The sequence below is a fragment of the Cottoperca gobio genome, chromosome 3 (genome assembly GCF_900634415.1).
Source record: "Cottoperca gobio chromosome 3, fCotGob3.1, whole genome shotgun sequence".
Lineage (NCBI taxonomy): Eukaryota > Metazoa > Chordata > Actinopteri > Perciformes > Bovichtidae > Cottoperca > Cottoperca gobio.
The window spans coordinates 22,916,034-22,938,997 of record NC_041357.1 but is presented as its reverse complement, the minus strand read 5'-3'; the positions used below and the strand labels follow the sequence as shown (position 1 = coordinate 22,938,997).

The following is a 22,964-nucleotide window of genomic DNA, read 5'->3' as shown; positions in this document are numbered from 1 at the left end:
CTCACTGTACTCTCTCAGTAACTCTATGAGTTGCTCAGGAGTTCTCTGTACAGGGCTGGACATTGTGGTTCAAATTGAAACCTCGATATTAGTTTCAATGTATGACTGTATTTCCACATATATGATTATATTTCCAAGAAATCACACAAATGACTTTGCAAGTGTACAATCATATAAGATAATCTAACTGATGCTTAAAACAAAGACCTGTGGTCCACTTTTATCCATTTAATCAGTGCAAACTCTTCGTATTCTACAAATGAGGTTATAATTAGGTTTTAATGAAAATTAAACACACAACACGATTTGATCAAATCATCATGATACAAATCAACCTAAAGTCAGTAAACTACTACATTGAATTATCACAAAAGTGCATACTTCATTATGCAAGTGTATATTTTCTGATCTTCTGTAATGGACTTATGCAGTATAACCTTTTCATCAGTTTGTCTAGAATTCATTCAAAGTATTTCATTCTTTAAAACTGGAACCAACACATATTGATGATGTTCTAGGACAAAGTGTGTCCTTCACATCCCTCTCTGTCTCTGTCTCTCTGTCTCTCTGTCTCTCTGTCTCTCTCTCTGTCTCTCTCTGTCTCTGTCTCTCTCTCTCTGTCTCTGTCTCTCTCTCTCTCTCTCTCTGTCTCTCTCTCTGTCTCTCTCTGTCTCTCTGTCTCTGTCTCTCTCTCTCTCTCTCTGTCTCTCTCTGTCTCTGTCTCTCTGTCTCTCTCTCTGTCTCTGTCTCTCTCTCTCTGTCTCTGTCTCTCTGTCTCTGTCTCTCTTCAGTTCGGAGGCTCCACTGATCTGCGGACTGTTTGCTCTCTCACAGAATTTCAGCTGACATCACCAAGAACTCCTTTTTACCAGTCTAGCAAAGTGCCTGGCATCGACAGAATGAACACAGTATTATCTCTTGCACAATGGATTCGTCCGAACTCACCAAACTTCCATAATGACCAAGTCTCTCAATCCATGGCTGTGGTTGATGTTTGGCTTGCACTGTTGCTGATATTGCCCCCTCCTCCTGCTCTCTCCTTTCAAGTCCACCCATTTGACAAAGTGAAAACAGCAACAAAAACACAAACAAAAACCTCCCCCAAGCTCAGGCACGCACAGCCAAACCTGACATTCTAATTAGTTTTAAAAGTAATTGCTCGAAATGATTAGTTGAGTTGGGCCACTTTCCCCTGTTACCTCTGAATTGGAAATATAATTGTGGCGGACAGTAATTGGCCAGCCATAGACTGTTGGTTATTGTAGTCTGTTGTGGCCGGCTGCATCATTACCAAGGCTTGGACGCGGTTCAGCTTTTGAACTACAGTGACCAAAGAGGAACACAAACACACACGCACGCAATGCTCTGCTTCTCCATGCCAGTTCTCCGTCACCACTCGGGCCCACGTCCTGCTCTAAGGATCTAAGTTGTTTTTCATCCTGACCTCTCTTTTTTCACTCTTTCTCTTCTCCCTTTCTTTGCCCCTTCCCTCATCTACCTTAGGGGCAAATGGACTCCTTGTTGAGAGAAAGGGAAGCTGCAAGCTCTAATCCGGAGAGGAGAATCTTTAGACTGTTGGTTAGAAAATGGAAGAGCAGAAAGAGAGAGGGATTGTATAAGAATAAGAGACCGGACTGCTCCATGTGGTATGTACTCATCCATGACCTTCATGTATGATAATTACTTTGTCTTTTGTTTGCATATCTACGTGTGTGTCACTGTCAGTGTGTGTGTGTGTTTCTTTGTGCATGCTCTCTCTGTTATTGCCTGGATCATTCTGTGTCTGTTTATGTTTGTTGTGCAGAGTTTCCTTTGCTAAATTGTCTGGAAGCCGAATGGCCCCCATCAGTAAACCAGGCAGAAAGGGCTGCGTATCCCGCCACGGGATCCAGGACATGCCAGGGGGACCACATACAGACACACACAAACAGACACACATACGCACACCTTTATCTCTGACTCACAGACACACACACACACCAACTGACTGACTAATTGACTGACCATCAGAGAGAAAGACAGACTTTGCTTGAGTAAAGCAGGCCATTGGACTTATGATCATGCTAATGACGCAGACCATTTGTTTGTGTCAAGACAAGACTTGGGTCCAAAGGTGACAAACAAGCGACTGAAGTAACGAGGGAAACTTCACACCCTCGCCTCCTGCTCTATATATCGACCACAGAAAACACTATCCAGAAAGAATAGGCGCTTGGAACTGCAAATGTGTATCTGCCAATTACTCTGTCCCTCTCTTTATTAAGCAAAGAAGGATATAGGTCAGTCCTGTCAGACTAAGGCTTCTGTCATCCCCCCCCCCTCCCCGCCCTCCCCTCTATGCATCACTCCTTGCCTGAGGATAGAGGTCCCATAGCTTTCCATTAGGACCCTCAGTGAGTGTACTGTATGTACAGCAGAGGCCCCCCCACCACGTACTTACACATATTCCAACCCACCCGCACCATTAGAGGGAAGAAGCACTAATAGTGTTGACCGCCTTTAGGGGGGAAAAACACTAAGGCCAAAGGCAGGCTATTGTTTGTGCGAAACCCTCTGCGCCACTGTCCTTCAGACTTTATTCACACAATGTGTTAATAAAAGCAAAAATGTTTTTACACTTTTAGTGTTTAGACGTTCACAGTCTCACGTCTTTAATGGAATCCAGCAAAAGTTAAGTTTTGCCTTCTTAATAGTCTTTGTGTTTGGTTGTTTTTCCCCCCTTCTTTGATTAGTGGACTGTGAGTATTGACAGCCTGGTGTGTGTGATCATCACAACAAACTGACAGTAGGGAGCTCGATAGCCGTCCTACCCAACCTCCAATACCATCTGTCTAGTATGGATCTCTGGAGGTTGACGCCTGTTGGCTTGGGAGATGTACACACCACATGCCTCAAGGGCTGGCAGAAAAGAGTTGGAGGAGGTGTATCTGCCCTACTTGAAGCTGTTCAGTCATCTTCACACACAGAATAGGGACTGGTGGAGTATCCGCACTCTTTTTCATGCTCTCTCTCTCTCACGCACACACAGAAAAGCAAGCGTGATCAAACGCGACTGTGATGTCTTAATTAAGAAGTACTAACAGGCTTGATTAAAAGGAGAGAATGAAAGGATCCATCAATGAAAGGAGCAATTCCCTGATCAGCTAACAGCAACACGAGTGGATGGGAGAGTAAAGGAAAAGTGAAGGCAGAAAACAGGATGCATCAACAGAACAGAAATATGCAAAGAGAGAAGGAGGAGAACTGAATCATGGTTGACTTCGCAGCAGTGTAATTGATATCGACTTAGTTACTGACAAGCAAAAGTTTAGTGCGATAAAGGCTACATAAGTTTTCATTAGTGACCTCGTGCTGGTACCGTGTCTTTAGGACAGATATTTGTGTTTGCCGACAGCACTAAAAGAGACATTTGGCTGTCAGAGTAATGCTGCAGCGTCTGACCCAAGTTTACTTTTGGGTCACGTTCTCTACCATGGATATGAAAACAAACAAACCAGGCCATTACCAGTGACGGGCGGTTCTTTTGCTCTCTTTACCCATACCTCCCGCTCTCTCTTTCACGTGTCTCTGCGCTTTTAAAGGATTCAATTAACCTGAAATGAACTAAGGAATCAGGCAAACAGATACTGCCTGTCTTTCCGTCTCTGCCCCATATTCAACTATTCTCTACTCCAGTTCCCTCTTGTCCATTCTTCCCCCTCCAGTTATTTCTCATCTTCCTCTTGCTTACCTCCTTTATTTAGTTTGTGCAACAGTTTTAGGAAACACAGTAGTAAGGGCAAGTATGAGGACCCTCTGCTGAGCTAAATAATAATAATAATAATAACCATAATTATGATCATAATAATAAACATCATCATCCTCTCAATGCAATAGACTGATCAAAATGTTTATTTTAAAGGAAATTATGTTGCACTGTATGAAATTAGTTACCAAACCTGATGTTATAACGACTCAAATCTTCCCTGAATTACCTAGAAAATATTAGATTTCACACAAATCTGGTAACTTTGCCTTTTTGACTCATTGCTGTGGATCTTGGTAAACATAAGAAAACAAGACGGAGACAATAAACCTACAGCTACTGTTCATTAACTTAATGAGCACTTTATCAGGGTAATTTGCTCGGCTAATTTTGTCACTTTATGCAATAGGATGATTACAGTAGTTTAGAGAAAGCCTTGTCTTAAAAGGCTCAAACACACGCTGACTGTGAAGCAACAAAGGGATTCATTTGTAATAACTGGTTTGCAGAGGATTTGGACACCAAGTAAGTTATATTTAATTGAATTACATCAGTTATAGCCAAATGCAAAATTACATTAAAGAGAAAAGAGGAGCCAAACCTGAGAAAACTGTGGCCCAAAACGGCTGCTTGCAACTGATATTGATTATTTAAACAAAACAAAAGCAATTGTTTAAAATAAACAACAACAAATAAACTCACCTGAATGTCCAACTGAACTGTTGGAGGTTCCGTTGCATTGTGGGTAATGAAGGTGCCAGGTTTTGACAAGGAAGAAGAACGTGTTGAATGAAAAATATATAGAGAGTTTTCTTGTCACATTGCCATTTATTTACATTATATATAGAAAATGCTAAAATATTTAACTAAATGTCACACAAAAAAAAAGTAAATCTGAGTTTCATTTGCCACATTAAAAACTCATATCAAATAATTATGAAATCAATCTCCACACCAACGTAATTAGATATTGGACATGGTATTTCAGATATAGAGCTTCACACTATGACAATATACGTGTGTACTGTCCCCCATGTTCTCTTACAGAGGCAGCAGACACAGTTCAGCCCTGCTGACAGCCCACAGCCTGACTCTGTGGTGCTGCATAGCTCAGCACAGCTGTCTGTTGTCCGTTTCTTCCGATCTCTATCTCTTCCTGCCTCACTCCCCAGCTTTGTGCCCACTCAGCATGATAATGATATACACCTCTGCCCGGTCATCTCTTTGAAACTCTGGTCTCCTTACACAACACAAAGTACGACAACAAAAGCAACGTACAGGATGTATCCGTATACTTTGAGTAATATGCAACACAAACGTAGGCACTATATGAGGAGAGTCTGGTCAGACAGAGATACTTGTTCTACACTTGAGGTGCTGTGAATCAAAAATCTTCAGCTTCAACCTTGTTAACGTCACTTTAATCAGCTTTTTACCCACCAGGGCTTGAGATACAGTAAACAGTCAGAGCTCCCTCTATAGGGCAGTATCTTTAAAGCGGAACGCTAAGATCACTTGTGTCAGCATTTCAGCTGAATACTGGCACCGTGTTGACACGCAGCAGATGAATATTAAACCTTGAGAAACAAAGATGTGCTTGAAGCAAAACCCTACATAAATATTTTTCATGTGCACACACATGTACACACACAGACACTCACATAATCTTCAGCGTCCCTCCCAGCAGGCACAATCACACTCAGGCAGATAATTCAGTGTCACAGGGAGCCTTGTCTCTGACCCTCTGGCCCCCTCCAGACAGAGGAAGCAGCTGGACAGGGACCCACGGCTGCCTGGAACTCACTTCCCCTGGGGAGCGCTAAGGAGAAGAGTCCCTCTCTGCCTCGGAGAATGACCAGCTGAGCTTCCACAGCTCAGTATGTGAATGTGCTGTTATGTCCCTGTGTCCAGGAAGGTCTGGGCAGGCCTTAAAATTGGGCAGCAGTGCAAGCCTTTTTTGTGAGAGTCAGCAGGATGATGAAAAATATGATATCACAACCAGCTTAACTTTTGCCTCTGGTCAGAAGTTGTTGCTTTCACTAAGTCACTATGCTTTGCTCTAGGGCGAGGCTCTCAAGTGACAGAGAGAAGAGTATTTTCTGTGTGCATGTGTTTGAATGTTACCTGCTGTTCAGAGGTGGAAACTGTATTATTATACCCATTTATTTTAGCTTCAGCTCATTCAGAATTTAGATACAATTATTTTGGATACAAAAGAAAGACGTGCAGCTACAGTAATGCTCTCTTTTTACTGCACATGCACTCATATAAAAATCCTACGACCGAAAAGTCACGTTTCTCAGGCAAAACTCTAAAGTACCAATTTTACCTTCGTCCTTTAGCCCGACAAGAGAAACCACGTTTACATGATGTTTGGATGCTACAAGGAAGCTGATAATAATGCTGTGTCTTATGTGCATGTAACATACTGGGTGTTCCACACACACACACACACACACACACACACACACACACACACACGTTTTCAGTGGTGAGCGAGGCCCTTACTAAGTGCTTATTAATATTGTATGGTTAAATGGGAAATGTTAACATTTTTTCAATTGCCTTGGCAGCCAATGAAATATTAAACAATAAGAGAGCTTTTGTTTTACCATAATACTATGAAAGGGTAAACATAAAATTAATAATATCTTTTTTAAAGTATGTCTTTTCTTTTGGACATAGTTTATAGCTTGAGACAGATATCCTTGTTTTAATGTACAACTGTCCTGCAAATATGTTGTTTGGGTGCATTTCAGAGCCCATTACATTAAACAGTTAAATTTAACCACAAGTACCCATCCCAGGATATGTACTGTTAGTTATGATTTGGTCTTCAATGTGTTTATTTAAAACTGAATTATTTGTGACTTATTACTGAATGAGCACGATCCCCAACATAAACCTTGTGCATCTCATCTTTGCCACTGCCCACTCTCTGCCAATAGCAGTTCCACAGAAACACAGCTTTACTTGCTGCTCACGCAACGCTGATCCTATAGTGCTGCACACAGCTACAGCCAGCACACTGTAAGACCTCGTCAGTTAGGAAACACAAAAAGGAATCTCGATATGAAGCATGTATGAATGCATGGTGTTTTCCACTGGGTCTGCAGGGTTAAAGAATAACTACGTTTTGAAATACAAATTTATAATAAATATCAGCTTTATTCAAAAATGATTGAAAACTAAATAATGTACAGATTGAGTCAGTCTGAGTCACTCCGACTTTTAATGATCCGTCTGGTTGGGCTTTCACTGAGGGTCCCAAAACTATGCGGCGGCCAGAGCTGTATAGGACAAAGGTTACAGAGAAACAATGGGTTAAAAGAGAGTTAAGACTCACAAAGTAACACAATAAATGACTCCCAACCAACATGTACAACACTTTATCTCACTTCTTGGACACATTTGCTAATATGGCTTTTAATGATGCGTTTGACTTCGTAGAAGATCTTGTTATTTCATCAGCTGTCGTAATAGGGCCTCCAGTGGAGTGCCGCTGTCCAATCAGATGGACAGAAGGTTGGCTGACCTGTTTCCAGGGTCGTGGTTGCTATGACATCCAGTGACATGACAACACAGCAGAATGGAAAGCTAGACAATATGTTGTCCAGGCTTTGGTCAATCAGACACACTTGCTTTGAACTTCCAACTGACTCAAGTCTCTGAATTGTGCTTAAAAATGTCCATACTGGACTAATGAAAACAAAAATAATCAAGATAAAACACTGTTAGGACCCACAGGATTTAATCAAAACTATTTTCCTCATTTGGCAAAAGAACACATTATTATTTCAAAAAAAGAAAAACATGATAACATACAGTACACATCGGTTGTTACCTTTAAGCAAACGCGCCCTCGGATGAGGGCATAGGGAATTGGGCCATAGCTCCTTGAGTCAGTGGAATTCCTAAGGTTATCCCCTTCTAGCCATACATGGCCTTTTGGAACCTAAAAACATCCCCACACACACGGGAAGAGGGCAAAACATGATTAACATGAACACTGTTTTACCCCACAACAAAAGGAATCAAATAGAAGGCAAATCTCTGAAACTGCAGAACTACTTAACTGTAAAAGTCAGTTGATCTATTATGTAGGGAGAATCTATCTTAACCCCACCCCCCTACCCCCAACGAGTCGCCTCAGCCATCCCTCCCTTCTCAGCCTATCTTAACGTCAACCTGCCTGTCCCTCTTTAACCCCGAACCGTCTTAGGAGAGGGGTCATGGGTAACGGGCAGGGTCGGGGGGGATTTGGAAGAACTTCAAACGGGGTCATTAGGCTGTTGGCTGAGATCTGCGCCCCTCTTACCCAGGGAGGGCAAAGCAGGAGAGGGGCCTGAGATAGCTGGGCAGAGAGAGAGAGAGAGAGCCAGAGAGAGAGAGAGAGAGAGAGAGAGAGAGAGAGAGAGACAGAGAGAGAGAGAGAGAGAGAGAGGGAAAGAGGGAGACAGAGAGAGAGAGAGAGAGAGAGAGAGAGAGAGAGAGAGAGAGAGAGAGGAAAGAGGGAGACAGAGAGGGCTAAGCTGCGGCTAGCAGCAGTGTCCAAGGGTCTCCACCGCGGTCCGACCTGCCAGTGGGGCGCTCATCCAAGCGGGCTCTAATTCACAGTGACACCAATTATGATTAATCTCATCACTTTAGGAGAGTAGGCTTGTCAAGGCCCTAATTAAGTGCGCTGTCCCCCCTATATGTGCAGACAGGATCAACAACACATTATATTGTCATAATGGGCATCACAATCCACGAGTCTATTTTTGTGTTGCCTAACTTTTTAACGGCAAAAGTCTTCTGGAGGAAAGAGGATAACATGAATAAAGGAACGGAATATTATCCACACTGAGGTGACGTCACATCTACGCCTCTGCTCCAATTTCTTAGTCCCATCACCCTGCTCTCTGATTAGTCTTCAGTCCTACTGTGGGATGCTGCGTTTCATTTCATATTCAATAATTGAGACAGATGATGTGACATAATCACGTGCCAGTGACATGTTGACCTAACATGAGGTAAACAACTCACTGAATAACGACGACACAAATGAATATCATTAAAGGAGTCATCTGAGAACCATATGTCAGCATGCTGGATTCCCACCATTACACCTCATTAACATGGTAACATATGCTGGCTCCCAAGCACAGGAAAAAGAAACACCACCGTTTGTCATCTGACAAACCAGAACCTCCCGTTTCTCCTTATCTTCTATTAAAAAAAGAAGCATCATCTACGTTGTGCTCATCCTGAAGACATGACATGATTAAGACATTTCAAGCTGAGTTGGTGTAACCACTGCACACACAAACTGAAAAGGAGGAAGCTTTTCATAGCTGCTCTTGACATCACACATCTATTAGGATCCAGTCCGAGTAGTGTAGTGCAGTGCAGTAGTGTAGTGAGTAATGCCACTACAACGGTTGATCAATCTGATCGACAACAGCTAAAGTAAGCACTTTAGTTTAGAGTCCCGTGAAACCAAGGACCTCATAGAGAAACCCGAGCCTTAATAAAGACAAAAGCTCTTTAAAGATCAACCAAGTAGTATTTCAGAAAAGTGAGAAAGTGAAAAGGTCTGAAACTTGATCTGCTGCACTGTGGCCGGCACGAGGAAAGCTCAGGCATCTCACCTTGCAAGTCGCAGGTGTGTGAACGAGGGAAAAGGATAAAGAGTAAGTCAAAGGCGAAGCTCTGAATTAAAGCTAGGTTAATGCAAAGCAGCGGTGTAACCAGATAATGCACCATCCTTGAATCTTTTTCAAAGACAACTGCTGTTTCAAGCACCTGTAAATAACCACAAAGCCATGAGCGTCACTTGATTTCTTTTGCATTTGCATAAAAGGTTGTGTTTTAGAAGCTCCTTCGCAGACAGGGTGGTGTGGAAATACCAAAGTCATTTGTCAGTTTAAGCACAGAAACAGTATAAAGATGGGATTTGAACAGTGGGACAGATGAAACTGTCATCAACAGATGTTTCCAACCACAAAGATTTCCAAAGATCCAGGTCGGACCAACCCAGAGTTGTAGTACTTAGAAGTGGAGTCACTTTGTTCAGCTCTGGCGGCGGCTCTGGTGTGATGGACAAACAGCAGAGATCGCACCCGTCCTGCGGTTGCAGGTTGGGTCGAGGCGAGTATTGTGTACCTGTCAGAGACGTGTCGAGAGGCACTGAAACTGGAGCTCTCCTCGCTGTGGAGGTGTGCTGTTTAACAGCCACACCATTACGTTAACATGATTGAGGTAGTGAATTATGTTCAGCTTAAATACATAGAGGTTTCTAGAGTTCATCTTTCATTATATTACTCTGTCTATCTTTACTGCAAAGAACAGAACGTAATGGGACATTTCATCTCTCTCTCTGTCACCCTCTCTCTCCCTCGCTTTGCTGTAATATTAGGGATCAAGCGTCATTGTTTTGACACAATAGCTCAGACATAGAAATGATTCCTAAAAGGTGACAGGGCAATTAGTCTGCTGTTGGATCTCTGAGGGTGGAGAGGACCTGCCGGTGTGTCAGAACAAAAAAGGAGGTGATGACAGGGTCTAACGCCGCCTTCCAAAATTCATCTTTACAGATCCACCCCTAATGCCTCACACCATCTCAATAGTGACACACAAACACATACATCCTTTGGGGGGGAAACTCCCTGAGGGAGCCCAAACATTTATACTAACAGCGGGTATTTTCTCAGTAACCTCAAAAGCTGTCACATAAAGCTGGTGAATTTTGCTCCTGGGAGTTAAAATAATTAGCATGGGAAAGCATATTAGGCTGCATCATATAAAAAATGTTAAGTGTCAATCAGCTTTGGGAAGAAGCCTAGTGGTTGTTTCAAGCTTCTCGCCTGCTTTGTTTGTGAAGCTGACAAATGTAACAGTTTAGAGTAGCTATAACAAATACACATGATACATGTCTAAGACACCAAACAAGACACCATGTTACTTGCTTGTTGCGTGTCAGGAATCACTACTTTTTAATGAAGCGCTTTTACGTCTTCGAAGATGACTAGTATTTGAGCAGCATTTATAACATAAAACCGAACCGGTGCAGAAACAATGTGATTTATTTATTAATCTATTATTTCTTTAATTAAATCAACAGCAATTTCCACAATCGACTTATTGTTTCAAATGTCTAATGAAGCAAGAAGTTGGGACGTGCATTTTCGACTATGTTTGACTAAATCATTAAACAATAAATAAAAAACAACAAATAAACCCAACAGATTAATTGATAATGAAAATAATTATTAATTGCAGCCCTATTCTAAACAAAAAAACATTGTTTTAATCTATTTCTTAGTTAGATAAAGGTTATATATACTGTATATATTGAACTGTTACATTTACACCATGCATTGATTTTTAAAAAGACCCTTATATTAAATTATACAACACATTGTTGTGTATTGTCACACCATCTTGTTTGCGTGAACTGTAGTAAATCATAGTGATCTGAGTCAAGATGTCACAGTACATCCAAAAAAAACAAAAACAGTGATATGTTTATCCTGATCTAAAGTTGAAGAAATAATGCATAAATGTAAATGGTAAACGGAATGCACTTCTTTAGTGCTTTTCTAATCTTTACGACCACTCAAAGCGCTTTTACAACATCCATCGAACACCGACCTTCTGATTGGTGGACGACCGCTCTACCTCCTGAGCCACAGCCGCCCAGTGTAAACCAAATGTGATTGGTTTAGAATGTCACTGGCTTTTCTTTTTTGAACTAAAAAGTTCAATTTGAAACTGGACAAAGCTAAACAATTAGATTGTCCTGTTTGACGACGGCAACTGAAGTTTATGAGCAAAATCATCCCTTCAAATTCCGGTCAGTAACCCTGATTTTTGGATTCCTGACACATACACTAAACCATATTTCTAATGAGCGTGAAGCAGATCCCCATGGTTTTGATTTGGATGATTTGACAATAGAAAGATAATACATGCCACCAGTGTCAGCTACTGATTGGTTTAGATCGTTGCGAGATAAGTGAATGAAAGTGAAGAAGCATCAAAAATGTCGATAAGCTTTAAAAATGACTCAAAACTGAAACATCCGTCACTACATCCTGGGATCACAAATCACAACGCAATGATGTCACCTATTACAAGTCCAGTCCTCTGTATGAGGAAACCTCTTTACTTCCTATTTCATCTGTTGAATGACACTTAGAGGCTTGGCCTTATGCTATGTTTTTCTGAACTCATTCAACAATCTGAACATAGTCTATAAAATACACAATACATTCAAAAACATGCAACATGCCACCTTCACACACACACACACACACACACACACACACACACACACACACACACACACACACACACACACACACACACACACACACACACACACCTCCGCCCACCCATCAGTCTGTCCATTCGGCTGGCACTAACTCTAACAGGCTTCAGAGAGATTGCAGGCCTGAGCTGTGGGCGTTGGGGAGAGTAGTAATAGAAAAGCAATGACAGTGGTTTCAGCAGCAGAACCCCTGCTCACTCTCTGGTTTTATCACTGTTCTGAGGAAATATAGGTGTTGTCAAAAGCTGATATTTTGACCAATGACACAAAATGGATGTGTGCAGTCTAAAATGTGAGCAACTATGATATTCTATAGACTGCGGTACACACTAACACACACTAACACACACAAAGAAAACCAAAGACAAACTGAGAGACAGTTTTGCATTATGCATAGAGATTCTGTTTGTCATTTCAGGATAAAAACAAGCCAGCAAATAGTTTATTGTAAACACATTCTTCAGTCATTTTCTATTTTACTGTATCTTTTGAACATTTCTTCTTCCAAAGAGACTCTAATACTGCTACCAGGAACCTTCCTTGTGTTGCATACTCACATATGTGTGGGCCTTGAACAGATCGGATGGGGAACTTGTGCAGACCTTGTCACCCTCCAGTCCAATTACCCTTTTACAAATGTTCATATGTGGGTCAAATGGACTTTTTGCAATTACTATATCATCCCTGAAAAGAAAACACATACACACAATCACTTAATGTGTAATAATTCAGGTTGCAGTAGTTCAAAGGAAATGAAAAATATCTTATTTTATAAATGATGTACATTTGTAGGAAAATGCTGACATATTTTCCTTCACTCACAAACAAAAGGAAAGAAAATTGGTTTAAATGCAGGAAATCAAAAATGTAAATTGTGAAATGTCTCTACATATTCCAACATGGTTACTGTTTCCTCTATATATGAATCGACTGACTGGAACCCACTTTTGTATTTTGCAAAGCTGACGACTCATCCGTTCAGAGAAGACGATATCATAGTTGACAATGGTGGGCTCCATGGATGGACCAGAACACTGAAGCACAAAAACACAGAATAAACAGAATTAAGTGTTGTTCATAGATACATATAAACAATTATTATGCAATTCATTTTGTAATCTTGATAATACGAACCACCACAAATTCTCCAATGTATTCAAAGGCACAATGTGCAATGCAGCCATACTGGACTGTGTAGCCCACAAACCCTAAGGTCTTCCCCAGCACACTGCGGAACATCTCCACCTGCAGCGCAAAACACAACCAGAAGTTATGACACAATGTCAGTGAGCATAGTTATCATGCTCTATACATTAGGCCTGCACGATATGAGGGAAATATGTGGTAACGTAGTGGTATTACTTGCGATAAATAAAGAGATATTAAAGTGTACTTTATATACTGTTTCTGTATACTGCGAAAATACAAACATTGCACACACACACACACACACACACACACACACACACACACACACACACACACACACACACACACACACACACACACACACATGAACTGATCACAAAAGGCACGAATAACAAAAAGAATGTTACGTTTTCTACTGATAGTCTCATCTAACTCAAAATCAATATTGCAATCTTTCACGATGTGTCTATCGCTCAAGATTGACATTACTATGACAATAAAAGAACGAAATATTGTGCAGCCCTACTATACGTACAGTGGTGAGGAAAGGATTAAGTGTTTGATCCATTTATGGTAGGCTTATGTCCTTTATAGAATTTCTAAAAACAAACACTGTTTTGGGTTTAATTTCTAAAAAAAGGTGTGGACAAGGTTGTCACAGTTGGCCTACTGCTAAGATGGCACATTCTCTGGTGTTTCATTCCCAGAGGCTGAGCGGCCAGTTCACACCAGAAAACTGCCCTGAACTTTGATCCCGTGTAGTATGGACCAATCAACACCTTGCGCTCAGGTGATGGACAAACACAGAGGCTGTGACACATCCAGTCAAGCAGCTCCGCAACCGTGTGCAGCTAGTCCGTGACACTGTGCTGCCTCCACTACCACCACAATCATTAGAGCAGTTATCAACTTCTGTCAGCACCATAGAAACAAAAAGACAGCCCCAGCGGCACCCCTACACCCGCCCTGCAAACACTCTGCCACACAAACACACGCAAGGACTATCCGCGTGTCTTCTGAGCAAACATCCCAGCCACACTCAGGTTATTGACTTTTACTCAAGCTGCAACCTGTTGGACGGACAGAAGAAAGTAAGTCAATCTTTACACACTGTCATGCTCAGTGTGTACGCAGGCACACCTGCACACACACACACACACACACACACACACACACACACACACACACACGCAAATACACAAACAGATTGAAACTGTATGTTTTTGAAAAGAATAGATAAAGCTTGGCTTAGAGGTTGTACTGCAGTTCAAACATTTTTATCTCAGGCCGCTATCCTGCCAGTCCGCCACAGGGTAAAGAAATCTTTTTCTCCGTCTCCCTTATTCCTTCTGTCTCTTTCCCTCGTCCTCTCTCCATGTCTTCTCTCCCTCCCAGGGTATTATTAACAAAAGCAAGTAGAGCGGAAACCAAAGCCCCAAATCCTCAGAGCTCTGGGAATGACTTCCCAAAGATGGACACGGATTAGACCCCCAATTTCTCCCTTGCCCCACCACCTCCATCCCCCTTTCTCCCCAGGTCCCCAACAGACCGGGTGTCAGGTGGCTCTCCTAGCCCTGCCAAAGGTGTTACCCCTAATCCCATTACCCCCCTCCGCTCTTCTCACACACACACACACACACACACACATACACATACAAACACACAGACACACAGACACACACACACACACACACACACACAATGCTCTCTCATTCATGCCAACTATATTCCACCTATTAAACCCTCTATCTATTCTTTCATCCCTAGCATGGTTTGTCTCTTTGGCCCATTCACCATCCTCTCTGATCCAAAAAAGACCAACTCCATCCTTTCACCTCCCTGCGTGCTGCTACTCCACTCTTCCCCCGGTTCCCTGATCACCCCTGGCAACCCTCTGCTTTTTGCCGCCACTGTGAATAACAGCGCTAGAGCAGGTGAAGGGGGACATATACACGCTCAGCACAGGGCCCAAATGAAGTGCCCCTTTCCGGTCACATTCTGCTCTGGTCTCGTGTTCCGTTCCACAGGAACTACAAACTCAGTCCTCCCACAGCTGGTACAATGACACCTCTGGCCCTATAATTCCTCTGTTGGGAAGCAAGCGGTCTAAAGGTTAATGTGAATCTCTAGGTCTGCACTAAGGCGTCATGTTCAGCTCTATTTGTCTTGCACTCAGCATCCACCACCAGCATCTTTGTCATTGCAGGTACTGTAATGCACTCTCAGACATGATCTCACATGTGCTCTACCTTCTGCTAGGATGGGGATCAGGAATCTTTGCTAGCACTCATTCGCAAAACACAGTGGACAGCCTCCCTTACAGCTGCCCTCATATCTCTGTTTCAGCTCCCCCCTCCATTCCAGCCTGCATTCATCATAGGTAGGGATTAAGAGACTTTGCATAACAAGATCACACGGCCAGTGACTGATATCAAGAGAGTCCATACGCAGCCGCCTGGTTTTCTGAGGCACCCTGTGTCATTGATAGTGTGTGCTTGTGGGTGTGCGCATGTGGTGTGACTGTGCACAGACAAAAGCATTACCTATGTGTTTCATAGAAAGTGTATATGAGCTGCATTGACTCCTTTGGGATTCAGAATGAGGTGGACATCCGCAGAGACTTCTGATTAGATCTCTATTACCTCTAACTCCCCCGGGCAAAGAGTCAGACAACCCACACTATCTGTTGCCCCTAATACCCAACGCATGTGTGTGCTGGGGAGCACCAACATTAATTGAATGCTGTATTACAGCTGTAAATTAACACAAAGTCTCTGTGTTAATCCAGGATTACACACCAAACATGTTCATGGGAAAACAAAGAAAGTCAGCGCAGCCCTCTCTGCAGAACCATCTGTGGCCACCGACCTCCTGTGGTCACAGCACAGCCCTACAGTGGGGAAAAGAGGGGGATCCCAAATGAATAGCTGTGGATGGAAACACCTCATTGTGTGTTTAACTCTGTGATCCTCTTACTGCGAGATCCCCGTTCACTCAGCGATCAGAGTGGATGAATTCTTTTGATTTTTGCAATACAAACTATGAGCATAAAGTGCAGCAATAATGGAGATGCCTATCACCGTGTCCACTGAGCTGTCAAAAGCATTTTAAGTGTACAATATGAGATACTGCGAAAATACAATATGAACGAGGTGTATTTCTGCCATCCGCTTTGAATAAAGAGGCTTCCTGAACGTCGCTTTGACAGACACATCCACTAGAAAATGGAAATACTCTCTCAAAAGTTGATAAGTTTTGTGCAAGTTGTTCTTTCGTATCATCAAATGCGATGCTTCCTCAGGATGAAAACAATGAAATGTCCTTGGCAATATTACAATATTTAAGTAAACTGTCATATATTCGAGACTGGTGGCATCTATATGCATCAACACGTAATTTCTTAAAGGTTTTGATTCAAAGATACTATTGCTAATGTCAATAATATTTCTATAAAATGTTGAATGTTGAAAAAAAACGTTCTGCCTCAGATCAGCATAAATAAAGGTTCCACTGCGTTTTGCTAAATATCATTGAAATACCTTAGCGGAAACTCAGCTAATGTAGGAACAGCAAGCAAAAGAAAGATAGTGAAGGTGAAGTAACAGCATCTCTCAATTGATACCTTATTAAAACACACATTATTGACGCCATAAGGAAATATTCAAAAAGGAATTACTGCTACTGGTCTCAAGAGATTTGAACCTGCCACTGGCGGAGGAGTGTTAATTGATAAACATGGCCAGTCTATTAGAGCCACAAAGAGAATCACAATCCAAACAGCACATAAGGGCCTTGCAGTGGACTCCTTACACAACTAAATTAGGAAAACATGGGCTGAGAGAGAGCTGGGCAACAGGGGGGCTAAGAGGCTTACAAGCCCCTTGTCAGATATTCTTTTTCTCCCTGAGGATCCCAGATGGAAGGGAGTCTGGAGAAGCAGGCAGCACCAGAGAGGGGACGAATCCCACCTCTGATGTCTACCTCTGGGCAGCAGAAGGCAGAGGAGGGTGGGGCATTAGTCCTGTTGCGCAGATCTTGATTTGATCTTAATGTGATCTATAAAAAGGAGGAGGTTTGGCAACCAGGGGGGTCTGTTTCAACTATCAGTCCAATCAGAGATAATCCTGCTGATTTAGACTCAGACACCTGGCTGACAGATGTAGAAGTCCCAGTCACAGAGTACTATGTCTAGCCCCCATCTCTTCTCAGTTTGCCTTCAATCAAAAGCTTAATTGAAGCAACTGATCTCCATATTGCTCTTTTCATTGTTGCTAACGGCAACACAGCCGTGAAACAGCTGATCGGGGTTACTATTTGAGGAGCTGAGGGTTTAAACCTACAATCAATGGGTCAGCCAGAACAAATAATAGCCAAGTGATATGAATACAACTGCTATGAATTGAAAGGAAGTGTGGGTTGACAGAGTCCCCAGCCAATTACATAGAATGGAAAAATCAGCCACTAAGCCTTATTGTATTGACCACAAGCGAATGCATGGTGCTGGCCTGGTGCTGAGAGAATTGAGAGATCTTATCTGGTGTTGTATCAGATTCACAAAGGAGTTTGTGTTTGGCACTCGCCGGCTCACGACAAAGCCCGATATATTTTAACACCAGCCAATGACGGACACCTCAACTTTAAAGCGAACCTATGATTTTTAAGAATGGGATTTCCTTTCATTCTAAATAATAGCATTTTTCCTGTCATTTATTTTCTATGCTTTAAGTCAAACTAAATATGTCTTGCTGTATTTCATACTATATCAGCAAGAAATCTCAGGAAATCTAAATAAAGCTATTGAAAATAAGGGATGTTGAATAAATGGAAAAGTCCTTTGACAAAATTAGCTGCGTACAAAACCCATCCTATGCTTATTGTACTTTTGTCCTAAGAATATTACTTTACTTTCAACACTAACAAAACAAATATGGTGCATGTTGATGATAATCTTGCATCCCCCGGACACATGAAGTGTACTGCTTCTCGCATTTCCACACTGATGGCAGAATTACACTGAAGAAACCAAAACAAACTGACCAGGAAAGGTCTGACATGTTATGACTGCTGCCATTATATGGCTCAATCAGATACAGAGACTGATAAAATGGACAAAAACACTGCGGAAAAACACAAACATGCACAGATGACACATTGAAAAAAGGGGGAAATTATGTTATTTTTGTACAATTAGGCAGCTGTATTTAGACTACCTCACACTGAATTGTGCTGCAAAGTCCAAGGGTTAAATTGGGATTTTAACAATTGGAAATTAGATGACTGGCACTGTGCAGAGGATGTGGAGAAAGTTTCCACAGCAATGTACTCCTGCACGTTGCACTGCTGAAGCCGGCTCTCCTCCGTCTGAGATGCAGGTCGGTCAGCGCATCTTATTTGTCTCGTATAGGCTTTCCACAATGCCCAGTGTTGTCAGTCATGATATATTCCCTTGGTCTCCTGTCAGCACATATAAATCTCAACAGTGCTGTCAAAACAGCAGGACTGACTCTGCTGAGAGCATTTGTAAAGTGAGCAGTTGGGCTATTGCCTCCTCTGGAGCCTTACAGTGTCCTGTGATCTTGTGCTGCCTCTGGGCCTCTCTCTGCCACACAATGCTTTTTTTTTTTTACAGCTGCCTTCAGGATTACACTGATCACTCATCACTCAGCCAGTATTAATAGTGGACATAATACAGTACAAAAGAAATGGTTCTTTCGCCTGTCAGCGGTTTGCCTGATCTGAATTCTTGAAATATGTGAAAGAGGTTTTCATCGTCAGTAGACCTTTCTCACAGGGGACATTTTGACTTGTCATATAAGGAAAGGCACAGAAAGTACTTATGATATGAATGATGGCGCCGTTCTATTCAAGTGTCCCATGAAAGTGTGAAGTGACCCTTTAACCAAAACATCTAAATGGAATATATCCATCATTCATTTGATTTATTTTTGTCAATTTTGTAGACTTCAGCATTAGACTTGAGCTTCTACCGTTGCAATACTTTTGTGTTGTAAAATAAGCTCAAATTTGAATGCCAATTTGATGATTTAAATAATACTGATAATATATTATAGATATATGGGTGTATTCTGGACCACTATTATATATAACATGTAATTAGGCCACTGCACTTAAATACAACTTTTTAAACAAGTAGTAAAATCTACAACATCTGAGTTTGTGAATTTGATATAGAAATAGCTCAGAATGGCACAGATGTATAGTACATATTTTACCCTATTTTACCGTTCCAAGAAGACTACAATTAGATCTCAAGTACTCCTCTTTAGTACTTTTTGACATTTTCCTGGATTCATCCATACTTTCTCTTTTTCAACATAATTTCTGTAAAATGTTGTATTTGTACTATGTTGTTTATCCTGTACACACGACATCTATTGCACGTCTGTCCGTCCTGGGAGAGGGATCCCTCCTCAGTTGCTCTCCCCGAGGTTTCTTCCATTTTTCCCCCTTTAATTATGTTTTTCCTTGTGCGATGCGAGGGTCTAAGGACAGAGGGTGTCGTAACCTGTACAGTCTGTAAAGCACACTGAGACAAATGTATAATTTGTGATATTGGGCTGTATAAATACTTTTGATTTGATTTGAGTACTGTGTTTCAGAAAAACTTACCAGTAACATTAATGTTTTTAAATGTAATAAAAAAGGAATATGCCAAATTGGTGTAGAGCAGATATAAGCACAATCATTATCAACTTTAAGCCTAGTGATCATTACTTACAACTTTAGAACTGACAGTGCCATTCAGAAGATGCTGGTGCTCACCATGTCTCTCCACAGTTATCCTTGAGCTGCAGTGGCTTCCTACTGTATGCTTGCAGTGATCCGAGTGTTCCTCCTCTCACCTTTACACCTACTGAGCCCTCCACACTGAATGTGATTGGGTGACGCACAGGGATCCACATTGATATTCAATGTCAAAATGACAGCCTGTATAACCCCGAATTAGGGATGTTGCAATATACTGGTATTGACAATAAGCATGATATTAAAAAAGGAAATATTGATATCATGTATATAATACACATATGATAATACCATGTTGGCAGATGTTAGGCCTTACAGATGTTTTGTTTATTAGTTCATCTGGTTGCCTTTTCACAATCTATTAGTGTAATTTTTAGTTTTGTTCACTTCTGTACAGTTATGGTCACAGACTCTCTCTCCAGTTCATTACACCCATATTTTGAGTGTAATTCACTTGCCAAAAAAGAAGAATATATTATATATATATATATATATATATATATATATATATATATATATATATATATATATTTTTATCTTTAATTATTTTGGCCACGATAATGGCCAAAATAATTAAAGTGAAAATGGAGTGAAAATCTAATATCGTGCCCCGGAAATTGCTCTGATTTACATAGAGCTGCTACCAGGCACAAGCACATGAAGCTGCTCTGTATTAGGATGCACTTGAACAACTGCAAATCGATGACCTATTTACATGACATAAGCCCTACCATGACCTGAAGGTGTAAGTAGATTGACAGATTAATGTATCCTCTTTTAGCAAAGGTCATGACTCAACAGAGAATAGAATATAGGTGGGATAAATGATAAATGCAACTATTGTGATATAGTCTCTTATCTTGATACGCTGTGGCTAACATCACATTATACCCAGTTGTCATTTGCGATGAATACACTGTCACCAAACCTTTCTGCTCTTTTTTAACATTTGGAATTAAAAAAAGTAATGTTAGCCTATACTGTAGTACTTTGCTGTGTTAAATCAAATCGTTTTGATATTTGCACATACTGTATACCATAAATGCATACTTCATCTGAAATAGTACATTTGCTTTACATACAGGTGTGAGTAATGCCAGACATGTACATGTGGCTGTGTGTGTTGAAACACTCATATGCTATGCTCCTTGTCACAGCAGCTTCAATGAGTGACACTTAAGGCAATCTATTATGCAGTGAAGCAATTTGATTTAGGCTGAGTCCTGCTTATTGAACATAATTTTCCCATTCACATGTGTAGTCGAGCTATATTCTCCTCAATTACATCTACGATAAGACGTGATGTACCCTGTATCTTCGCCACTAGAAAATAATATTGTGCCAGCTTGTTCATATGTGATGCTTTAACATAATTGAAGTTAATTCTACTCTGGCTGATGCACAAGAGATGGGCTGTGACTGTAAACTATGGGGCTGTTAAACAATATTTGGATTCAGTAATGTTATGCAATGAACCAAGAAGGTCATAGCAGCGCAAAGCCATGAGTTAGGTGACTTTTTTATGAACGGAATAGCTGCTGGACATTGCCAAGAGCACATAAACTCACATTTATGTAAACAAGATAAAGATATAACAAGCGACTGTAGCTTTACTCACCTACTGACTGACTGGTTCAATGCTCCGCGCATGCATTTACCATAACAAATTGAAAATTCCGTTTGACAGCTTCCACACTCGACCCCGTAACAATCTTCGTTCTCATTGGTCGAGCACCAACAAAGTCTTTTTTAATTGGACAACACGCTCCAAAACATTAGCAGGCGTCACCACGTTTAAAGCAGTATGGCTGCCCCCGTGAGCAGTGTGGGTAAACCCTCAGCTCAACGATTACCGTTCAATAATACGAGTTTTCAGAAGAAAACGAGGAGCAAGTTAATTTCCATACCTGGTACCAGACCCTCGGTTCAAAATGGACAACTCTTAGTTTCGACCGGTGTCACGTCACTCGACTATCTGCTGGGTCAGTCTGATGTTAGCGTTAGCGCTAGCTACACAGGCTAACGTTAACTGTGTTTCTCAATGTAACGTTAGCTAGCCACTGAAGTTAGGTACTGAATAATAGCGTGATTTCTTTCTCAAAGAGGGATTGTATGAGTAACACAGAACATGGGGTGTTGTCCCTGTCAGGACAATACAACCTGTACACAAAGTGTTAGTATTATGGATACTATGCAGCATTTAGGCATATTTTGTTGGAACCTATTCACATACATCTATGATGTTGTTGTTGTTTTTTGACATTAAATTGTCCACATTTCTACCCAAATTCTAATTGATAGCATAACATTTCATATAACATAACATTAGACAGCGAAAGTTTGGAATCACAACTTGACACTCTTGTTATGTCATGAGCGCAGGACAAGGGATAAAGTTGATAAACCTAAGTGTGATTATGAGGAGTTTGTGTAATTGCAGCAGGTGGTGGTGTAGTGTGGTGTCTGCAAATATTTTATGAGGGTTGTCACTTTGATTGTTTCTAAATGAAAATAAATTAAGACATTGCATTAACTTAAAATAACGTAAAGATGTTTTATTCCTATCCCATGTATACTTTATTGTCAAAGCCTTGATGGGGATAGTCTTTATGTATTCTTGGCCATATTTAAAGGCAATAAATAGCAGGTCTCAAACAACATTTTTTAGCACATTTGCCCCCTTAAATAAAGACATGAATCTTGCATTGTTGGGTAGTTGTGAGCCCAGAGATTCTCATAAAATATATTGAATTTGTATGTGTCTTTGTGTCTGATAACAGCCACTACTCTCTTCTGGTGCAAACTTTTTGTATAGCTGATATGTTAGGAGTTCTGACAGAAATGTAAAAATGCTTTAATAGAAACATTGTGTCATGCTTGCTTTCTATTTAATCTATTTCATGCATATTCTCTTTAACATAATCGCGCTGTACTTAAGCAATCATTTGCAGGTGTAGCAACAGCTGAGATGTCACATTGTTTATTTGCCTA

The 22,964-nt window shown here is 41.2% G+C and overlaps 2 protein-coding genes across 5 annotated transcripts in view; one reads left to right on the top strand and one right to left on the bottom strand.

The window, feature by feature from the left end:
* Window positions 1-6,893: 6,893 nt before the first annotated feature.
* On the bottom strand, window positions 6,894-21,925 carry immp1l (inner mitochondrial membrane peptidase subunit 1). 3 transcript variants are annotated; one of them, XM_029456151.1, is made up of 7 exons: window positions 21,592-21,614; window positions 19,992-20,096; window positions 13,194-13,304; window positions 13,005-13,093; window positions 12,617-12,743; window positions 7,590-7,700; window positions 6,894-7,035 (listed from the first exon to the last, which is right to left on the bottom strand). In XM_029456151.1, the coding sequence occupies exons 2-7, from the start codon at window positions 19,992-19,994 to the stop codon at window positions 6,955-6,957; spliced, it is 522 nt and encodes a 173-aa protein (XP_029312011.1). In that variant the 5' UTR covers window positions 19,995-20,096; window positions 21,592-21,614; the 3' UTR covers window positions 6,894-6,954. The 3 variants fall into 3 exon arrangements, with proteins under 3 accessions (XP_029312011.1, XP_029312029.1, XP_029312019.1); XM_029456169.1 differs by lacking the exons at window positions 19,992-20,096; window positions 21,592-21,614 and adding an exon at window positions 21,881-21,925; XM_029456159.1 differs by lacking the exon at window positions 19,992-20,096 and having other exon boundaries at window positions 21,592-21,741.
* elp4 (elongator acetyltransferase complex subunit 4) overlaps window positions 21,766-22,964 on the top strand; it is a 51,211-nt gene continuing 50,012 nt past the window's right edge. For both annotated transcript variants that reach the window (XM_029456127.1, XM_029456137.1), the window contains exon 1: window positions 21,766-21,955. In XM_029456127.1, the coding sequence (XP_029311987.1) occupies window positions 21,778-21,955 (178 nt within the window). In that variant the 5' untranslated portion in view covers window positions 21,766-21,777. The remainder of the gene's footprint in view (window positions 21,956-22,964) is intronic.

Bases quoted from the DNA above. Each gene is read 5' to 3' on its own strand.
- immp1l (XM_029456151.1), bottom strand. The intron at 13,094-13,193 runs GTTCGTATTATC...TTTGTGCTTCAG, and splicing joins ACATTGGAGAATTTGTGGTG to TGTTCTGGTCCATCCATGGA. The intron at 7,036-7,589 runs GTAACAACCGAT...TGTCCTATACAG, and splicing joins GAGGGCGCGTTTGCTTAAAG to CTCTGGCCGCCGCATAGTTT.